This window comes from Panthera uncia, chromosome B4 (assembly GCF_023721935.1).
Source record: "Panthera uncia isolate 11264 chromosome B4, Puncia_PCG_1.0, whole genome shotgun sequence".
Taxonomy (NCBI): Eukaryota; Metazoa; Chordata; class Mammalia; order Carnivora; family Felidae; genus Panthera; species Panthera uncia.
Genome location: NC_064809.1, coordinates 74,450,480 through 74,471,214, shown reverse-complemented (window position 1 = coordinate 74,471,214; position 20,735 = coordinate 74,450,480). Strand labels below are relative to the sequence as shown.

Below are 20,735 nucleotides of genomic sequence, written 5' to 3'. Positions count from 1 at the left end.
TCCTCTCCTGGGATCTTCAATCAAAGTCACTGTGGTGGAAGCCATTCAACAACTAAGGTGATGACCAAAATAAAGATGGGAAGTTAGGGAATTCTATGCTCTATCTTGCCATACATAACCAGCCTTTTCAGAAATGTCTGACAAGAATCAGTCTTTCCTTTGTATTGAAACCCTCCCTCCTCACGGATAGAAACAGGCAGATTCCCCAACGGTCAGACAAGGGATGGGGAATAGGAACACATAAATCCACACTCCTTTTAGGATAGCAAGGCAGAGAGATGTGTTTGTCAGACCAGCAACAGCTTGGGCAGCTCAGAGGAAGCAAAGCATCCACCAGGAGAAGCTCTTCATTTTCTTTGTAGGTGTTGACAGAAGCTCAGATACAGTGAGCCTGGGTAAAAAAAAACGGGACCACCAAACTCCTTTCCAATGGGAAACACACTGCCTAGTCCCACAGGAACTGTGCACAAACCAAACGATGCTGAGCAAAGGGCTGAGGCGGCTCTACCAGTTCAGGTGCACCTGGCGAAGTTCGGCTGGAAAGTGGACTCCTGGAGTTTGCTCTGCTGTGGGTCCCACTCCTCGTCATGATGACCGGCTGCCTGAGCAGAGGAAGAGGCTAGGACTGGGCTGGGCAGAAAAGGGAGTGGGGAAGAACCCCAGGAATACGAAGCCAAACTCCAAACTATATTCTGCTAATCAGTTTTTTGATCAAAAAATTCAAAGTAGAGAAAACCACAAAGTACAAAAGCTTTTCTGATGCTTTTCATTATCACAGAACACACCACCTGTAATGTGTGCGAAGAGGAAATGAGGGGTGGAGGGACAGGAGGTCAAACTGGACAAGGCTGGAAGGTCATTTCACTTCTTCTCTTTCTTCTTGTCCTAGAAATGGAGAAAAATCGCCCAATTAATTTTCGGCATCTGGCATTCAAGCTAAAACTCTTGAGGGAGCCAATACCTGGCTACCTTCGGTTAGAGACTGGAAGGGAACAAGACCATAAAAAGAGAGGAGAAATGCTTCCTCCGTGAGGGAGGAACTGGATCTTAACCATCTTCCACTGGTGGTCCCTCAAGTTGCTGACAGACCTGACAGGAGTAAAAGTTAAGCAGCTGTCCCCACTTCCACTCCAAGAGCACCCAGCTGGGCCACCTGACCACTCCTGGCTTACTCATAACTACCACAGCTCGGATCTCATCCAGTGAAAGCTGCAGACTGGCAGTCCACCCCAAAATAACTCCAACAAGAGGCCAAGACCAACTTTCCATTAAGCCAGAGAAGCATAAATCCTGGGCACAAACCAACGCCCAGAAATGATCTAGTCCAGTGAACACGTCATTCAATCCTCGGTGGAAGCCTAGTGTATTAAACAAATGAAAGTTGAGTTGCTTTGCCTAAAACCTGCTTGGAGCTCAGTCTAGTCGCCACACAAATAAGACAGAGCCACCAATCCCACCTACTCATCTGTTTCCACCAGCATCACACTGTCTCCTGTTTCCTAGTAAGATCTGTAAAAAAAAAAAAACACCTCATGATTTCATTTGTTCCCCTACTGCCAGAGGAGACTATGTATGGCACTCACTAACCATATACAGAATGCTTCTCTGGAAACAAGACTAACAAGCGGATAAAACTGGTCTACTTCTGACACATATTTATAAAAGCTGATTGCCAAGATTAAACAAATTCCCTAGAATATCTTTTCCTGAGTCATAACCATCTTTACAGCCTTTAAATTCTTTATATAGTAGACTGTTTCTTGGTGCCACTGAAGCCCTTTTCTCATTTGATACTAATCTCAGAGATCTGTTTTTTTGTTTAAGTTTTGTTACTTTTAAGTAATCACTACACCCAATGTGAGGCTCAAATTTACAACCCTGAGGTCAAGAGTCCCACACTAGGGATCCTCCACCCCCACCCTCCCCTTTTTTAAGGGAGTTGTTTTACTTGTTCCTTTTTCTCCTTTGGCTAAAGACTTCTGGTGGCCTTACAGTTAACCTGGACCTACACACTTCGTTAAGTTTTCAAATTTGAAGTATACATAGATGCTGAGTTCAGGAGCCATTCTCTCATCTTTAGGTGGTAGGCTGACTAACCTTCTCATTCATGGCCAGGATCATCATAAGTTTTCTGAAGAGAGTAATGAAATCTAAGAAGAGGTCAACGCAGTGCCTGAAACAGAAGAACCAGATTATAAGTTGGCATTTCCCACCTTCCTTTATCCACAGTCCACAGAGGTGCAGGACATAAAAACCCCGTGTCTATCCCACAAGTGAGCTTCACCAAACCACCAACTAAGTCAAACTCTGGTGTCTGAGATCCTTTACAACTCAACAAAGCCATGCAGCACAGGGAAAAGAAAAACTCAGCTTTAGACTCTGCAGGGGCCTATATCTGAACCCTGAACTACCATTAACTAGTTAAGAAACTCTCAGAGGATTACTACGTTAAAAAAAATGTATATATTAAAAAGAATGTGTTTCTTTTTCTCATTGTTAAAGGTTTAAAAAATACAAAAATAGGGGTGCCTGGGTGGCTCAGTCGGTTAAGCGTCCGACTTTGGCTCAGGTCATATCTCCCAGCTCGTGGGTTCAAGCCCTGCATTGGGACTCTGTATTGACAGTTCTGAGCCTGGAGCCTGTTTCAGATTTTGTGTCTCCTCTCTCTCTGCCCCTCCCCTGCTTGCTCTCGCTCTCTCAAAAATAAACAAACGTTAAAAAAAATACAAAAATATAGAGCAAAAGGTGAAAGATCCCTTTCCCTGTCCTATGCCTTAAAAGTAAGGATAATTAAATGCGTATTATTAATTCAATTTTTAAAAGATCTGAGGTCTTTCAGGAATTGAGGGAGACTATGCTATTTGGTATACAGTTCTAAAAGCATGGGTATCCTACCATACACACTCCTGGAGGCTGGCCACTTAAGTTCGGATAGGGCCACCTAGTCCACTTTTAACCCTACTCACGGGGACAGAAAGGGAGGCGTTAAAGACCAGTTTTCACTCACCAGATATAATCCTTATCTCCATTTTCAGCTTTTTCAATAATGAGTTGAGTATCAAAAAGGACGAAGCCACACATGACCACCAGCCCCACATACAGGTTTGCCTGACACAAGAAGAATGAGATGGGTGACTATGTGGTAGATGCCACAGAGGAAAAAACCAGCTGTTACCTCTTTCTGGCTCTTGGCTCTTGGCAATTTGAAAGTACAACAAATGCTAAGCCTAATGACATTAACATTCATGGGAACAGAAGTCTATGGTGGAAACCACATGGCTTCCCTAGGCACAATTCTTCACTGCCCAATGAAAGTGAGCTTTCTGGAAGATTCTAAGTCCACCTTGCTTTAAGGTGAAGCAAGAAAAAGAAGAGCAAGGCAAATGGCTGCTGGAAGTTATATGTAAAGTCTCACCTGGAAAAGCCAAATGGATCCAAAGAAAAGATTCCCCAGGGAAGACAAGAGCATCAGGCTCATGGCTGACATCAAGACACCTACAAGAGAGGACAAAATGCCGTCCTGGGAAAAGCCAAAGCAAAGTAAGGCAACCTCATTAAAGCCATTCCTTACGTTTCCCCCCAAATTAAGACTTTCAATTTCAACCCAACAGTCACAAGAAGTTGGAGGGTAGGCAAAGGGTCCCAGTGAGAATTCCGGCTAAAGCGGAGACCCTCTCTCTGTTTTTCAGTCTGCACTTACCTCCCAGAAAGAGGTAGCTGCGGCGCCTGGCATAGAGTGCACTCAGGGTGAAGCAGGTGAAGATCATTGCTGTGCCCATGAAGGCGGTGGGAAGAATGCTGTTAGAGGAAAAGACCATTAGACTGAAGACTACAGGTCTGCAAACCTATTTAGAAGGCATATCTGCAATGATAAACAGACATAAGATGCTACTAAAATAGTTACCTGGGATTGATGGCAATGCACAACTCCAGAGCAGGGCCCAGGCCAACTCCTAGAAAACAAAAAGCCCCAGAACACAGTATTAACATCAACTCCTGAAGAGGACCCTTGTACAAAAGTTGACCATCAAAAGTGCAGACATGCCCTGCTCTTAAAAAACAAACATGTGTACTAAAGTAATTAAATCTCTCTCTTCTCCATCTTCCTTGTTTTCCAGAGAACATATACTTGACTGAGTTGTTTATAGACACAGCTACAAAACTGTCCTCTTAGCTGAAAATCTTGGATGACCCAGGATGAATACGGATTAGGAAAAATGAAGCAGGCATATCAAACATTTTTGAGCTAGGGGCACCTGGGTGGCTGAGTCAGCTGAGCAACTGACTCTTGATTTCGGCTCAAGTCATGATCTCACAGTTTGTGGGTTCGAGCCCCCATCAGGCTCTGGGCTGATTCTCAGTCCCCCTCCCTCTCTCAAAATAAATGAATAAACATTAAACAAAAAATAAGTTAATTTTTTTTTTTTTTTTTGAGTTAAACTGTAAGCCTGCAATACTCTGAAGAGGAGTGATGTGAGACTAGAATGTAGGCCAGATCAGGAATCAGAAGAGAAGGATCAAGAGCAAACCAGTGCCTTGTGGCCAGCAACCTGTAGTCTTTCAGGGCCGACTCCTTTTATAGAAAAGGCCAGACCGGTTCTGCGGGTGGACACTGGCCAAGAGGAGGGTACAGTGGCAACGTGTTCCAGCCCCAACGTTTCCTCTACTCTTGCTACTCTCTTTCCTTCTGATAATTCCACCCCTTAATGCCTTCACAAACTAGCTTTCCCTATTTAAAAAAATCCTCCTAATCTCTAAATCCCTTCCCTTCTACTTCAACACTATACAGACACGCTCAAAATGAGTTGTAACTGAGTCAAATGCTGCTTCGCAAATATTTTTACTATGTAGCTTGAGTCCTGTTTCCTTTAATAATAATTGCAGAAGAGCTGTGCTTTTAACTGTTGTCTTGAGAATTAGCAATGTGCTCTGTAGGATGGCTCTCAATGTACGGCTTTAATTAACTGTCAGCAAAGTTCAGAATTGATGGTCACAGGAGGGACGAGTTGCCAGTGTTGAGTCCACTGTCAGGCTTAGTTATGCTACCTAAGCTCTTGAATCTCATTCATTCACACACATAAATGCTTATTTTGGGATACAAAAGTGTGTGTAAGTCACAGTCAGTAGTCACAAAGAGCTTATCCTCTGGATGGGAAAGCAAGATGTACCTCTATGAATTAAGAAAGCAATACAAGACAAAATACACTCAAATACAAGACTGAGTAGTACAGAGTGCCAGTTGAGGTCAACGAGAATACACACAAATCTTGGGCCTTAGTCTAAAGAGATACTAGATACAGTACCCACTCCCACCCCAAATTAGCCCAGTCCTTACCATACCTGTAAGGAAAGCAAATCCAGCAAGAAGTCCCAGTCTTTTTTGCTCAGTTTCACGGCTATGAGGTGTTGCCATCAGCCAAATCATCAACCCCAGAGAGCCCAAGGCAGAGAGTAGGCCAGCCTGTCAGATCCAGAGTCAATAATTAAGTACTTGAAAATATCAAATGTATTCTGGAGGAGACCTTATTGGGATCAAATATTCATCTGAACTTCCTAATACTGGCTTCTAACCTGGAGGAAGTGGAAAAGGCAGAGAGGGGTAAGGAGAAACCAGAAGCCTTACAAGACAGGATTAGGTGGGTTATGGTGGGTGTTAGAGGCTCTTCTGACCTGGGTAGTGTATCAGCCACAACTACCCAAGGCAAACTGTGATTCTTGCCCAAGAAAAAGATCGTGTGACAAGTGCTTGAAGCACATTCAAATCTGTAGGACAAGTAGAAATGACCTCTTTTTGATCACTTTAAAACACACACACAGGGGCACCTGGGTGGCTCAGTCAGTTGAGCATCTGACTTCAGTTCAGGTCATGATCTCACAGCTTGTGGGTTCGAGCCCCACATCAGGCTCTGTGCTGTCAGCTTCAGAGCCTGCTTCTGAGTCTGTGTCTCCCTCTCTCCCTACCCCTCCCCCGCTCATACTCTGTCTCTCTGTCTCAGAAATAAACATTAAAAAATTAAAACAACAACAACAACAACAACAACAACAACACACACACACACACAGGGGTGCCTGGGTGGCTCAGTTGGTTAAGCATCTGACTTTGGCTCATGTCATGATCTCTCAGTTCCTGAGTTCAAGCCCCATATGAAACTGTCTGCTCTCAGCACAGAGCCCACTTTGGATTCTCTGTCTCTCCCTCTCTCTGCTCCTCCCCAGCTTGTTCTTTCTCTTTCTCTCTCTCAATATGAATAAACTTTAAAACACATACACACAAACATATATACCTATACAGAGAAAAAAGACTGAGAGGGTGCTACAAACTGGATTTTTATGTCTCCCCAAAATTCATGTTTAACTTTTAACCCCCAATGTGCTGGTATTTTGAGAGATGGGGGTCTTTGGAAGGTGATTAGGTCATGAGGGTGGAGACTTCATTAGTGCCCTTATCCCAGAGATAAGGCAGAGATCCCAGAGAGCTCCTTGCCTCTTCCGCTGTGTGGAGACACAGCAAGAAGACGGTTATTTACACAGGAAGCAGGTCCTCACCACATAACATATCTGCTGGTGCCATAATCTTGGACTTCCAGCCTCCCAAACTGTGAAAAATGTTTGCTGTTTAAGCTACTCAGTCTATGGTATTCTGTTAGAGCAGTCTGAATGGAGTGAGACCGAGGTTAAGAACTAAAATGTCAACAGTTATTTCTGGGTGATAGGATTAAGGAGTTTTTATTTCTTTTTCATCACTAGTCTATTTTCCAAATTCTCTACAATGAACATGCCTTAATTTTGTAAGAAGATAAAAAATTCTTTAAAAAATCCAAGTGGGAAAAGCCAGGCACTAGAAAAAGAGAAAAATAATTAAGGAGGTATGTGCAGACTAAAGTTCCTTTCTTCCTTTAAAGGTATAGCTGATCCTCATTTTTCTTATAGTTATGCTCTATAAAGTTACTGTGAACAATGAATTAATGAATACTGAACGAATGCTCCTGAGGAAAATAAAGGGGTAGATTCTCACGTACCTCTGGTTATGTTTTCTTCAACTGAACAATACATGTTTTACGTGTGTTTATGTTTAAGGACACTTTATTTGATATATACTGTTGATTCATTAACCTTGAATTCATGGCCAACAGCACTACAACTCGTGCCTGAACAAGCTTATTTAACACACATATTTTCTCCATAAGACACATCACAGTCTTAGTGAACTTTTTTTTGCAGTTGGGAACATCTTTTGCACTTAGGAACACTAGACAGCACTCTAGCACCATGCTTGGGGTCCACTTTAAACACTGACATCACCATCAAAATTACAAAAATGCAAAAAACGTGGCACTACACAGACCAATAAAAAAGGATCCTTGTTTATAGTACAAGAGTTTGAAACAGGGCAGTGTGTTGCCTCATTCAACCTCAGCTGGAACACGTGAGATGCGCAACTCAAATTTTTTGCGGTTCTGCTTAATGACTGCAAATGTCTGTAAAAGCACTGTGAGTACTGATTTTAGGCTTACAAACACATTTTAGTAAGTAGGTAAATTCATAAATACAGAATACATGAATAATGAGGATAACTGCATTTTACTACATTACTTAAAAAAACAAACCAAAAAACCCAACACACAACCAGAAGCCAAAATGGCCACTCTTGCCTAGAAGGTGGAGTATGTTTTAGTCTAAACTCCAGGGACCAAAGTCTTATCCTTTGAGTATCTAGAGTAATTTTTCACACAACCTCTGCCAGGAGATGCCTGAGCATAGGGACAGTTCTCAGTAGTGGCAAATGCCAACACAGACACACCCCCTGTACTTACACTAAAAAGGACACTTGGAAAGGACAAGTCTTGGTTAGTGAGAACTTCAAACTTTTTGGTTATTCCTCAACTGTCCCTTTTATTCCAACTGGCCAAACCCCAGGTCTCTTTCAACACAGGAAAGTGAGTTGTTGAAGGTTTTTACTCAACCATGCAGACAGAAGAGCATCAGAGAATAAAATAGGTCAAATCCTCGAAGGTCTCAACCCTGCCTCTCCTGATAACCATTCAATCAGTGTGTTGCATCTAAGAACTCCAATTACAGGCAAAAAAGAGGAAGAACGAAGGAAAAGATAAAAAGGCTACCATGCAAACCCCAGCAGTCACGTCCTGTCACTACTTATAGTGTCAGGGTCTTACACGTCAGCTGCCCATCATTCAGTGTCCAGGTTATGACATCCTGTTTTCAGTTTCTAGAGAGGGCACGGCTGCCAGAAAAATTTAAATGGCTCTGCATGTCCTTATTTACCACCTAGCTCTGGCTGATTCAGATAACAAACTACAGAAAAGGATTAAGGAGGGATACAGGCTTGCACCATCCTGCTGAGCTGGTTTCAACCTAATGCAATTTGTGCCACAACAACTGGGAGAGACACTGCTCTTACCTGAAGGAAATGAGTGACCACATGGACATAGGCCCCCGCAGCCGCCACAAACATACAGAGGGCAAAACTGGCATAGACCTTCTTCAGGTGCTGCTGTGTCGAGGGGGTTCTAGGAAAGAATGTTAAACAGCCATCATTCTAGGACCAATCTCATTTCTAAGCTGATAATCATTTCTCTCTCTTCTTCCCAGGGCATATGTATAAGTTATAATAAAGAAAGAATGATTTGAAAATAGGTTAACTGAGAATTTAAATGCTGGGGAGGAGCCAAAGGCCCCAAATTATGAACAATCAGTATCCAAACTAGAATAACTAAATGGTTTTTCAATGACCACACAACAGCCCTTAGAATTGGGGTGCTTTTACTGATGAATGGATAAAGAAATTGTGGTTTATATACATAATGGAGTACTACGTGGCAATGAGAAAGAATGAAATATGGCCCTTTGTAGCAACGTGGATGGAACTGGAGAGTGTTATGCTAAGTGAAACAAGCCATACAGAGAAAGACAGATACCATATGTTTTCACTCTTATGCGGATCCTGAGAAACTTAACAGAAACCCATGGGGGAGGGGAAGAGAAAAAAAAGAGATTAGAGTGGGAGAGAGAGCCAAAGCATAAGACACTCTTAAAAACTGAGAACAAACTGAGGGTTGATGGGGGATGGGTAGGTGATGGGCACTGAAGAGGGCATCTTTTGGGATGAGCACTGGGTGTTGTATGGAAATTAATTTGACAATAAATTTCATATATTAAAAAAATCAATAAAAAAAAATTAAAAAAAACTTTATTTGTGGAAACAAAAAAAAGAATTGGGGTGCTTTTATCAGAGTGTCTGGATTCTAGCAAAGCTAATATGTTAGTTTATACATACAAAAGTTAATAAAGTAGGAAAAGAAACAAGATATGAAAGGAAATGCAATAATAAACTACAGTCAAGATCAAAACACTTACATGTGGGAAAATTTTAAGAGCGCATCAAAGTTGATCTTCCGATCAAATATGTTCATGATGCCAGAGTCTGTGGGACACAGCCTCCACTCTGTAGAATCAAGGATAAGAAGAAAGGTTATTTTAAAGATATAAGATGTACAAAGTAACATAAACAACTTTCTCATGGAAAAATAGTACAAGTTTCGGAAAATGAAAGTATCTAAAACCCCACTGTCTTAACACAGCCATTTTCATTTTTATGTATTTGCTTCCACCATACGTTTGCAATCATACTCAACCATTTTAAAGGGGACAGAGGAAATAAAGCCATCTCCTCCCCAAACTATTTTGTTACTAGCATTTGCTTTCTATTCTTACAGAAGGTAACTTGCCCCTTTAATAGTTTCTTTCTTTGAGAAATTACCAGTAGCAATCTAGTTAAAGGGACCCAGTCACTGGAACATAAAGCAATCTTATGTCACTGTTTCAAGATGCTAGAGAATTCTCTCAGCAAAGGTGCACAGAACCTCAAAGATGAAGGGAGTAAGGGAGGGAGGGAGGGAGGGAGGAAGGGAGCTAGGCCAGGCAATAAGTCTTGAACTTTAAATATATACATGTAGAAACTTTCCATCTAGTGCATGTTAGAACTGAACTGAAAGGGATTTACAATTTTATTTTTTTAATTTTTTTTAACGTTTTATTTATTTTTGAGACAGGGAGAGACAGAGCATGAACAGGGGAGAGTCAGAGAGAGAGAGACACAGAATCTGAAACAGGCTCCAGGCTCTGAGCTGTCAGCACAGAGCCCGACGCAGGGCTCGAACTCACGGACCGCGAGATCATGACCTGAGCCGAAGTTGGCCGCTTAACCAACTGAGCCACCCAGGCACCCCATGGGATTTACAATTTTAAAGAGAAAAGTGCAGAAAGGATTTTTTAAAACACAATTTCAGAATGTTTCCTATAGAAGAGTTAGAATAGTACAAAGAATTCCTATATACCCTACACCCAAATTTCCTAAATGTTAATATTTCACCATATTTGCCGTATGCCCTGCCCTCTATATATAACACAATGTCCATTTACCCCTAAACACTTCAGCATGTACATCCTGAAAACTGACCAAAACCAGGAAATTAACACTGACACAATTCTACTATCTGATCTAGAGACCTTAATCAGATTTTGTCAATTGTCCCAATATGTCACAGAAAGGACATCTTTAATTGAACTATACCCAGGTTACATTCCATCAACACCATAAAGTTAGGCTCTTAAATTTTGCTCCCTCCTCTATCTCACATGCAATTCTAAATAAATACATTCAATCTACAGAGCTAAAAATCTAATCAAGAATTTTCATCTTCCCTAAATATCCATCATCCACAATCATCCAGATTCTTAATAGACCCATAATGTCTATTCATTTCAAATCGACCAAAAACGGGGTGTGTGTGTGGGGGGGGGGTACTAAAATACAAAAGGTAAGTAATTTGAAAGATAGGCAAGATAGGCCAACTACTCCCACATATTCTAATCAGCACCTAGCCCAATACTCAGCAAAATTAATCTGAGCAAGAAAAGTTACAATCCCAAACTGACTTTTGAGAAATCCTGCGCCAGTGGAAAGATTCCATTCTTCTAGTTCTCACGGATCACTACCATTTGTTTACTGAGGCTCGCTCTCGCACACATGAAACAATTACAATGGCTAGCTGGCTTTCTCTCGATTTGCTCTTTCCTTTCTCACCAACATGCCTACTCACCTCAATTTGTTAGTTCTGTTCTTAAGGATGGATACAGTAAGAAGTTGCAGAGCCCACTAAAGCTGCTGCTCGCAAATCGAAGTCACAGGGCTCTGGGCCCTCTTGATCTAGATGGTGCAACTATTGCAGGCTGTTGCACGGCCAACCACAGCCTTCCAGAATCATGATGAACACATCCTCCAGAGAGCATACTTACAGGCTGGCAGAATCCAGCACCTGGAAAGTGTCTTTGTTTAAGGCTTCCATTAACATCCCTAATGACATCCCTAGACAGAACTTGCAACAGTTCTGAAGCAACCTTCAGAGCCAAGTTTTTCAGTATTCACAACAACACTCAAGTACCTCTTGCTTCCAATTTCAAGAGTTAAAAAAAGGTGGTGAATGGGTCCTGCAGTGTAAATCCTCAAAAACTCAGAGGACTGTTAGAAAGGGGCAACACCCTGTAATCAGACCCCACTGAGTGGAAACAGTGGGAGGGGATAATGACAGAAACTCCTCTTTCCCAGTTTGCTCTTTGATATTTCCCAGAGGGTACTGACTGCCTCTTACAACTGCTGATGGAAAAACCAAACTATCAAAAGGTTATGAGGACAGGGAGTATCAAATAGGAATTTCTCCATGATTTAGTAGTGCCTCGTGGTTTAAAATCATTAAAAAATCAATTAAACAAAACCAGTTTCCCAGCATCACCACTGATTCTAAAATTAAGTGAAATATGTAATTACCAACTTTTCTAGATGCAAAGGCACATAGCAATTGTAATAATAGGGTTACAGGGAAAAACACAGTAAGGTATACATTTAATAAATGACATGATGTATATATGACATAATTTATTTCAGAACTGTTAAAACATGAGGGGGGAAGTTAGGTCTTAGAATCAAGGAAATATGACAGTTTGCTCTAGGTCTGTTTCAAATAGACAAGAACTAATGTACAGATAAGTAACAAGTTAAAAATGGTTCTTAGAAGTTTTGCAAGATGGATTACACTAACCAAGTCTCTATCTTAGCCTCAACTACTGTGCTCAAAAGTTGCAGAGAAAGCATATCTACATTGCAATGGTCAATATGCAAACTCAGCTGAACAAGATTCAACTGCACTCATAACTCAAAAATAGCAGCTCCCATACCAAAAGTATTTTCAGTCCCAGGAAACAGTCAGCACCTAACAGGGCTTCAGGTATTCAAAACCATTAACCAAGTAACTCAGCTAACATTTCAAAGGGGCCCCACAATTAAATGAAAATCTTTGTTTTTAAAAAAAGGATGTTAAAATGTATCATACGCTTTGCATGTATATTTTACAATAAAGGAAAAAAGTGTATTACAAGTTGCTCAAAAATTATTCAATACAATAATTCCCCTAATACATATCAGCCCATTACAAAACCCATACCAGCCCTCTTACTCTGGATGCCAACTCATACAAAAATTTAAAAATTGTATGCGCTCTCCCGTTCCCCAGTTCTACACTCAAATTTAAACAAAGAGGTGGGATTATTTATTTAGAATATAATGTATACAGTGCCTCATAGACTCATGAGAAATTTGTCTGTATTGCATTTGAGAAGTAAATGTTCAGATCTTAATTATAATCAAACACCTTTAACTTGGTTCAGAGCTTCATTTAATTCTGTCAACCTTAGGAGAGCAGGAATATCTAATTTCTCCGAATTTGCCAACATCTGTCGTGCATATTGTCATGCATATACTGCTAAAGCTTTGTTAGAAGCGTCACCATTCTGTGGTTCCTCTGGCCAGCCTCCTCTGCCAGAGGCACCCAAAAACAACAAAACTTACTGCACAGCTTTAGCAAGAAATAAAAAATTAATACATTGTTTTGAGTTAGTATTCCTGAGGTCTGGAGGGAGGGAGGGGCAGGCAGAAGACAGACACTCTCATCAACTAACATCCATGTATTATGTCCCACTAAATCTCTTGTTTTGTTCTAGGTATCTTCCTTACCCTTGTCCTAAAATGAAAAATTATCATCAAGGGCCAAGCCTTAAAAACAAAACAAAACAAAATTCTCTACAATCTTATTTCAATATCTATTAAGTACAGACCACATGAAACATGGCCAACTGGCCAAAAGCTATGCAAACAGGAACAATCATGAATTAAAAAAAAAAAAAAAAATCCTTGCCTTTTAAAGAGAAGAGCCTGCTGACTGCTGGGCAGAAGGCTGTCTTGATGTATACAATTTAACAACATTAAACCAGCAAGTCACAGAAACATTGTTCATACATTTAATTAAAAATTTAGTTTGTGGAGGGGCACCTGAGTGGCTCAGTCGGTTAAGCGTCAGACTTCAGCTCAGGTCATGATCTCACGGTTTGTGAGCTCGAGCCCTGAATTGGGCTCTGGGCTGACAGCTCAGAGCCTGGAGCCTGCTTCAGATTCTGTCTCCCTCCGTCTGCCCCTCCACTGCTTGCACTCTGTCTCTCACATTGTCTCAAAAATAAAACATTAAAAAAAAAAAAAAATTAGTTTGTGGAGCGCCTAGATGGCTCAGTCTGCTGAGCTTCTGACTTCGACTCAGGCCATGATCTAATGGTTTCTGAGTTCCAGCCCCACATTGGGATCTGAGCTGACAGCTCAGAGCCTAGAGCCTGCCTCATATTCTGTGTGTCTTTCTCTCTGCCCCTCCCTGCTTGTGCTCTCTCTCTCTCAAAAATAAACATTTAAAAAACCATTTAGTTTGTGAATTGTATGGTTCTTCATTTCTGTTGTAATTCCACCATTTTGAGTCCTCTTCCTACACATCTAGAAGGGACCAACTGATACTTAAGAGAGAAGAAAAATCCCATTTGATTAAAAAGGTAGGGGGGGCAGGGCCTGGGTGGCTCAGTGGGTTAAGCATCCAACTTGGGCTCAGGTCATAATCTTGAGAAGTCTATGAGTTTGAGCCCTGCATTGGCTCTGTGCTGACAGCTCAGGGCCTGGAGCCTGCTTCAGATTCTGTCTCCCTCTCTCTCTCTGCCCCTCCCCTGTTCACACTCTCTCTCTCTCTCAAAAATAAACACTAAAAAAAATTTTTTTAAATAATAATAATTTAAAAAAAGGCAGGGCAGGGAGGGGGCAGAATTGCCTTTTTTTCAGTAGTTCTTCCTATTGAATAGCTTTCAGTCTCTGCATAACTATGTACCTAGAATAGTGGTTAAGAGCATGGCTATATGCATTTGAACCGTAGTTGATATTTCCTTAGCTGTGTGACATGAGGCAAGTTTCTGGCACTTGAACCTCACTGTGCTTTAGTTTCCTAATTTGTATACAGTAATATATAATATTCTCCACTTCATAGGGTTGAGGATTATATGAGATAATACAAATAAAGTGCTTAGAATAGTGCTTCATGAATAAGACTGGCTCCATAAGTTAACCATTGTTCTATTAGTGTAAATACTCATTACTCTCATGTCCTCAGTGCATTAATTTCCCCTAGTTTTAGAAAACATTAACTGTAGGGGGGCAAAACACGAGAAACTCTTTAAAAATATAGAGAACAATCTGAGGGTAGATGGAGGGATTGTGTGTATGGGGGAATGGGCTAAATGGGCAAAGGGCATTAAGGAAGACAGCTGTTGGGATGAGCACTGGGTGTTATAAGTAGGGATGAATCACTTGATTCTACTCCTGAAATAATTATTGCACTATATGCTAACTAACTTGGATGTAAATTTAAAAAAATAATAAATAAATAAAAGAAAACATTAATTGAAAATCTAATTTACACATGCCTTTTAAAAATATTATTCAACCATTAACTCACAGCTAACTATATCCTGAAGACTTAATGATTTTACTCAAAAGAGTAAAATTAAATGGGGAAGATGGGGAGAAATCTAAGAAAATTATAAACTGGAATTTAAAGGAATTTGATAAATTTTATTATTGGATAACATTACTTTTGTTTAAATGGCATGCCTCTCCTCAGGCGTATTTACACGGTACCTCCTGCCCCACAGGGCCACAAGGTGTTTTGAGACAGCCTAATAACCACTAAGTGATAATCCGAAGTGGCTGAGAACTTGATGAAGTAAATGGTCATTATCTTGATGCTTTCCTTGGCATCCCTAAGAGGTAGGTCTGTTTGGTTTCAGGAAATCCGAAGAACTGTTTCGACACGATGGTCCTAGATTTGAACCCTAGATGTCCCAGACCTTCCCTTAACTTGGACCAAGATTCCTGACTAGCTAGATTAGCTAGCTAAAACTGAATCCTGTCTCACTAGGGTGCTGCCTCAGAACCAAGCCAGTTAACTAGACATGGAATGCCTCCTGCCTTCAATAAATTATTTTTTGCATCGAACTTTGACATTACTGAATCCCTTTCTCCATAACCACGTCTGACAGACTGAATCATAAGGAGGCACCAATGTCCTAAATACGACGTCATCTCCCAGCGTAAACCAGTAAATAAGCCTCCAATAACAACACATTTAGCCCAAATGAGAGCAGGCATAGATTAGGAAAAACAGCACACCCATTCAATTCGTATCCTTGAAGCTCTTTTTAAGTGTTTTGGACTCTAGTTAATTGTGCCGGAACCTCTCTCACATATTTGGCTGTAAGCACCCTGAGACCAGAGCTTGCATCTAATTCAGCTCTCTTGCATCTGATTCTAACAAAGCTTGTGTGATTAAGCACAACCAGGAGTCCCCAGAACAAATGTAGACCCCATTATCTAATCAAGAGTGCTGTAGCCACAAATTCACATTCCCCAACTGGCTCAAAAGGGAACCTACCATGAGGGGTAACGCGATGGCCCTAAAAGCCAATGTCTACAGTCTTCGGAAAACAAAAACGGGTTTGTTAAAAAAGCTACTCCGTGAAATTTGGTTAGAAACTTGGGGGGCGGGGAACTGGAGCGCCTGTGCGGCTCAGTCGGTTAAGCTTCCAACTTCAGCTCAGGTCATGATCTCACAACTCGTGTGTTCGAGCCCCATGTCGGAATCTGCTGACAGCTCGGAGCCTGGAGCCTGCTTTGGAATCTGTGTCTCCCTCTCTCTCTGCCCCTCCCCGGCTTACACTTGGTCTCTCTCTCTCTCTCAAAAGTAAATAAACATCAAAAAAAATGTTTTAAAAAAAAAAAATAAAACTCCCAAAAAAAAAAAAAAAAAAAAAAAAAAAAACACCTCTGGGGGAACAAAACAGGGTGAAGTGGAAGACACTTCTAACAGATTCTATGGCCAAGTCAAAATAGCAAAGGAAAACATAGCAGATAGAACATCAAGAGAATATTCAGTATTTTCCCAGAGGAGACTAATACCCACGGGTAGTTTATGAAATAAAGTGAAACTTCAGGCCAGTAGTCGTATCTTTTATAATATCACTAACCATATTTATTATATAAAATGTCACAACTTTTAAAGTGCTTTTATATACGTTATCTCCTTTGATGTTCACACCAAAAATGATTAGTCTCCCTTTAAAAAGAAGGTTCAAAAAGGCAGCATAATAATGACACGAGCACTGGCTCTGGAGTCAGAAATCCTGACATTTTCTACCTCATAATTTTGGGGAAATCATTTTACCTAAGATCATCTAGGCTTCCTTATCTGTAAGATAAGGATGATGATCCCTGCTCTACCAAGCTTACTGAATGCTGGTAAGAAAATCCGTGTGACGTAAATAAAAAGTACAGGACAGGGGAACAAAGTCGGTGAGACTGTAATAGTGTTTGTATGGTGAGATGGTAGCTACACTTGCAGGGAGCACAGCATAAGGAGCACAGCATTACGTATAGACTTGTTGAATCACTATGCCGTACACCCGAAAAGTGGTGTAACGCTGTGTCAACTATACTGCCAAAAAAAAAAAGAAGAAAAGAAAATCTGTGTGAAATCATTGTAAAGTACAAAAGGGACAAATGGACATTAGTATTGACCAACACCGCAAAGTTAAGTAATAGAACCCAAACCAGATTAGGGGCCTTCTGACCTCTAATGTCTGGTGCTCTCTCTACTATTACACTCTATCTACAGCAGAAAAGCAAGTTTTCGTTAAGGCAGTTCCAGCCATTGGCAAAGAGAAATCTTAAAAATATTAACACACGCTGATTCCTGTCACACTCTTCTGGATTTTTCAGCACTTTGCAATAAACATGAACTATATGCATAACGAGGGGGAAAAAACCAGAAATGCTGACTAAATACTTGGATTAATTTTACCTTTCCTATTCTTAGGACAGTAAGACTTCAGTCACATCAATAGCAGGGAAGGGAGAGACAGGAAGAAAGGGGGTTCACTAAGCCATGTTTCCACAGTTAAATAATGGAAGAAGGAAACGGAATTCAAATTACAGGGTGTTTCTCAAGGATTCAACCATTCTGTCTCTACCGGGAGGAAAATGGCAGAGAATCTAAGCACCAGCATATTTTTGAAGTCAGAACAAAAAAAACATTAGACAAAGATAAACTGCCAAAGAGAGTAAACCTAATAATTACAGAAATAGGTGTATTTGTAGAAACCATAAGAATTTAGTTATGCAACTTGAATAATCTTCCTTCAACTGAATTCTTACCCCAAAGATAAACTAAAACTGAGTATCAATAAATAACTAGAAAAGCCTATTCGCAATTAACTTTTAACCTTAAAATCTTTGTTTCAGGCACAGTCAGCTCTTCCACAGGGTTACACATTCACAAGTTAACTACTGCTAAAACAGTCAAGTTCAGAGCGGTTTTTGTTATTGTTTGGTCAAAGAAAGGCGGATGGGGTAGGCAATGCATTTCTGGCTGGCACTAGGTAACAATTTCACACTTAAATATACAAAATTACCAAAGCCTACTTACTACCACACCACAGATCCAGCAAACAGGTCTAAGAAAAAGAACAACCGCCCAACGACGCCTTTCCTGAACCGGACTTTGAGAAAGACGCTCACAAGGCTCAGGACCAAGCAAAGCCAAGGCCACCTCACCTGTCCAAAGGTAATCAATCAGACCAGAATGGGGCTGTTCTGTGGGGCTGGAAAGCCAGGAAGGGTCTTCCCACCTCCTGCCTCTGCCTTCGGCTTCCAAGTAACTAAGGAGACTCGCGTGTCACAGAGGAGTGTGACATCACCTGACTGGCGTGACAGGGCAGCCTGCCTGACCAGGCCCTTCCTCGAGTCCTGGCCTTCGCCGCTCACCCAGAGGGGGGTCGGCCAGAGGGCCAGCAGCAGAGCAGCGATCAGTCGGGTGGAGCAAGGGTGACCACAAACCCATGAAGTTTCGCTTTCATTAGCCTCGCAAGAAAGGGGCGGGGGACGTGACCTGAATTCAAGTAGTGGAGGCTGGGCCAAAAGGGCCCCTGCGCCTACTCTTGGCGGGGGGAAAAAAGAGAAAAACCGCAGAGTGGGAGGGAGGAAGGAAAGAAAAGGGACTAACAAGAACCCTTCGCTAGCACTCCCGGGCAGAACCGGAGCCTCGAGGGCCCCCAAAACCTGCCGGACTCGCCCCCGCCCCTCCCCCGCTCCGGTACGGTTGCGCATGCGCAGTACTAGTTCCCGATCTTCTCCCCTCCCCGCCCAGCTTTCCAGAGTTCCGTCGCGGAGCAGGGCCCCATTCCCCAAAGGTGCAGTCTGTCCGAAAACCGAGACTATTCCCACTCTTGCTCAGTCGATAACTGCTAATCCCCTTTCCATTTCTCACTCCCGGCTTGCGCAGTCCCAGTTTTAGACGTTTGTTCTTACCGGCCTCTTAACAAGCCCACACAGCTCTTCTAACACCGGATGTGCTTCTGACACTCCCAGGGTCCGCTCCAGACTCTTCACTCAGCGTTTGCCAGTCGAAGGAAGCTCCGCCCCTGCATTCCGCTTAAAGCCAGTCCTCATTGGCCGCTGGCCGCACCTCTACCTTCCCATTGGCTGTACGTGCGTAAACAACGGCTGCTAACTTCAGAGCCATTCGCTAGTGCCCTTGTCAATCAAGACTCTGGCCGCCAACCGATGTCGTAGGAAAAGGTCTCCGCCTCTTCCCCATAGTTGGGAAAGACCGCGGTCTAAAGCCGCCCCTAGTGGAGGAAGTGAAGAGGTACAGGCCGCACCCAAGGTACCTGACTAGTCACGGAGCCCCCACAACGCTAGATGGTATAGCGCGGCAAAGTCCCGGGATTCTGGTTTTAAGCTTCTCATGGAATGTTAAAACGGGAAAAAAATTCAGATAACACGTAAAAAAGCGGTCTCACAGGAGCCAGTCTACCTTTAACCTTGCCGAGCTTAGGCTTTAGAGCACTCTTGTAGGCTCAGCGAATTGTCCAGGAATGCGAGGAAAATATAGCAGCCCCCGTCCTGCATCGGAAGCACCGACACCCTCTAGCCCAGGTGGTGGTCCTGGGGCCGCGGGCGGGGCTGAAGGGCTTCCAGGATCACCTTGCCTGCTTGGGGGAAGTGGGCGACAACTTCACAATCACTTCGGCCTGGATGGGAGAGGGAACTAGGGCGGCGATCTGGCAAAGCTGCCCAGGCAACTGGGAGAAGCTAAACCAAGAGAGATCAAAGGGCTGGAGCTCCCCAAGGGCGTGTCCCAGGCCAGAAGCACCACTTGTGCAAGAACTTATAGTAAAGGGTTGTGAAGCTGGTTAGAAAAAAAAAAAAAGTTTCAACACTATCAACTGTTTAAACTCGTTTTTTACTAGTTTATCTAATATCTCTATAAAAATAGTACAAAATTGACATATGAAGAGGCAAAAGTATGCAGCCAAAAATGTAGAAAAAGAGAGCTGATAGTGGTTGCCAGGTAGTTTAAAATGTTCTTTTTGGTTTTTTCCTGGATTGTGTGATGTTGTTTTGTCAGCATTTTAAAATAGGCAATGATTTTTTTCTTATTCTAAATAAATATTGACTTATTATATAATTTTGTATTCTGTTTCTTAAATGCAGCCCCAGAATTGCATATGTTTTAGGCTGCACAGAATATAGATTCACCCCTGCCTCTCATTTTATTTTTTTTAGTGTATTTTTTAAGGCTTGCTTATTTATTTATTTATTTATTTATTTATTTTGAGGAGGTTGGGGGAGCATGCCTGTGGAGGAGCAGAGAGAGAGGGAGAGAGAATCCCAAGCAGGTTCCTTGCTGTCAGTGCAGAGCACCCTCCCTCTTTGGGGCACAAACTCACCAACCCTGAGGTCATGACCTGCATCAAAATCAAGAGTCAATGATACTTAACCAACTGAGCCACCTAAGCACCCCCTGCCTCTCATTTTGTAGATGAGGAAACAGGTCACTGGACAGAAAAGGTTCTGGCAAAATAAGGCAAGAAATTTAGATTAAGCATTGGATCAGTAGAGATGAGATCAGAATTCAGGATTTAGGAAATAACTTTCTAGAAGGATAAAACAGTTATCTTTTTTGTAAAGAATACAAATGTGCAGGGTATGATTCTCAGTACCCAACTCAGGTATGCAATAAATATAATTTTACTTTCTATAGTACAACCCAATATTTATCCTGAACCTCATTCCATCAGAGTGGGTGAAAATGTACTATTAGACTTCCTTGGGGTTTCTCTCCCTACCCCACCCCAATTTCTGCTGCATTTCTTGGGTAAAGTGCTTGGGAACAGGGCCTATCTGGTTCCTGGTCATCAACCCACACAGGTTGCTGCAGAGGTTTTTACCTTTGTACTAG

General features: G+C 41.9%; 1 protein-coding gene across 4 annotated transcripts; it reads right to left on the bottom strand.

Annotated features, from left to right (window-relative positions):
* Positions 1-752: 752 nt before the first annotated feature.
* TMBIM6 (transmembrane BAX inhibitor motif containing 6) lies at positions 753-18,890 on the bottom strand. 4 transcript variants are annotated; one of them, XM_049625427.1, is made up of 10 exons: positions 18,800-18,890; positions 9,376-9,463; positions 8,420-8,528; positions 5,341-5,461; positions 3,905-3,953; positions 3,701-3,798; positions 3,416-3,495; positions 3,008-3,108; positions 2,098-2,173; positions 753-885 (listed from the first exon to the last, which is right to left on the bottom strand). In XM_049625427.1, exons 2-10 carry the CDS (start codon positions 9,429-9,431, stop codon positions 862-864), a joined length of 714 nt encoding a protein of 237 aa, XP_049481384.1. In that variant the 5' UTR covers positions 9,432-9,463; positions 18,800-18,890; the 3' UTR covers positions 753-861. The 4 variants fall into 4 exon arrangements, with proteins under 4 accessions (XP_049481384.1, XP_049481385.1, XP_049481382.1 ...); XM_049625428.1 differs by lacking the exon at positions 18,800-18,890 and adding an exon at positions 18,047-18,138; XM_049625425.1 differs by having other exon boundaries at positions 826-1,509.
* Between the last annotated feature and the right edge of the window lie 1,845 nt (positions 18,891-20,735).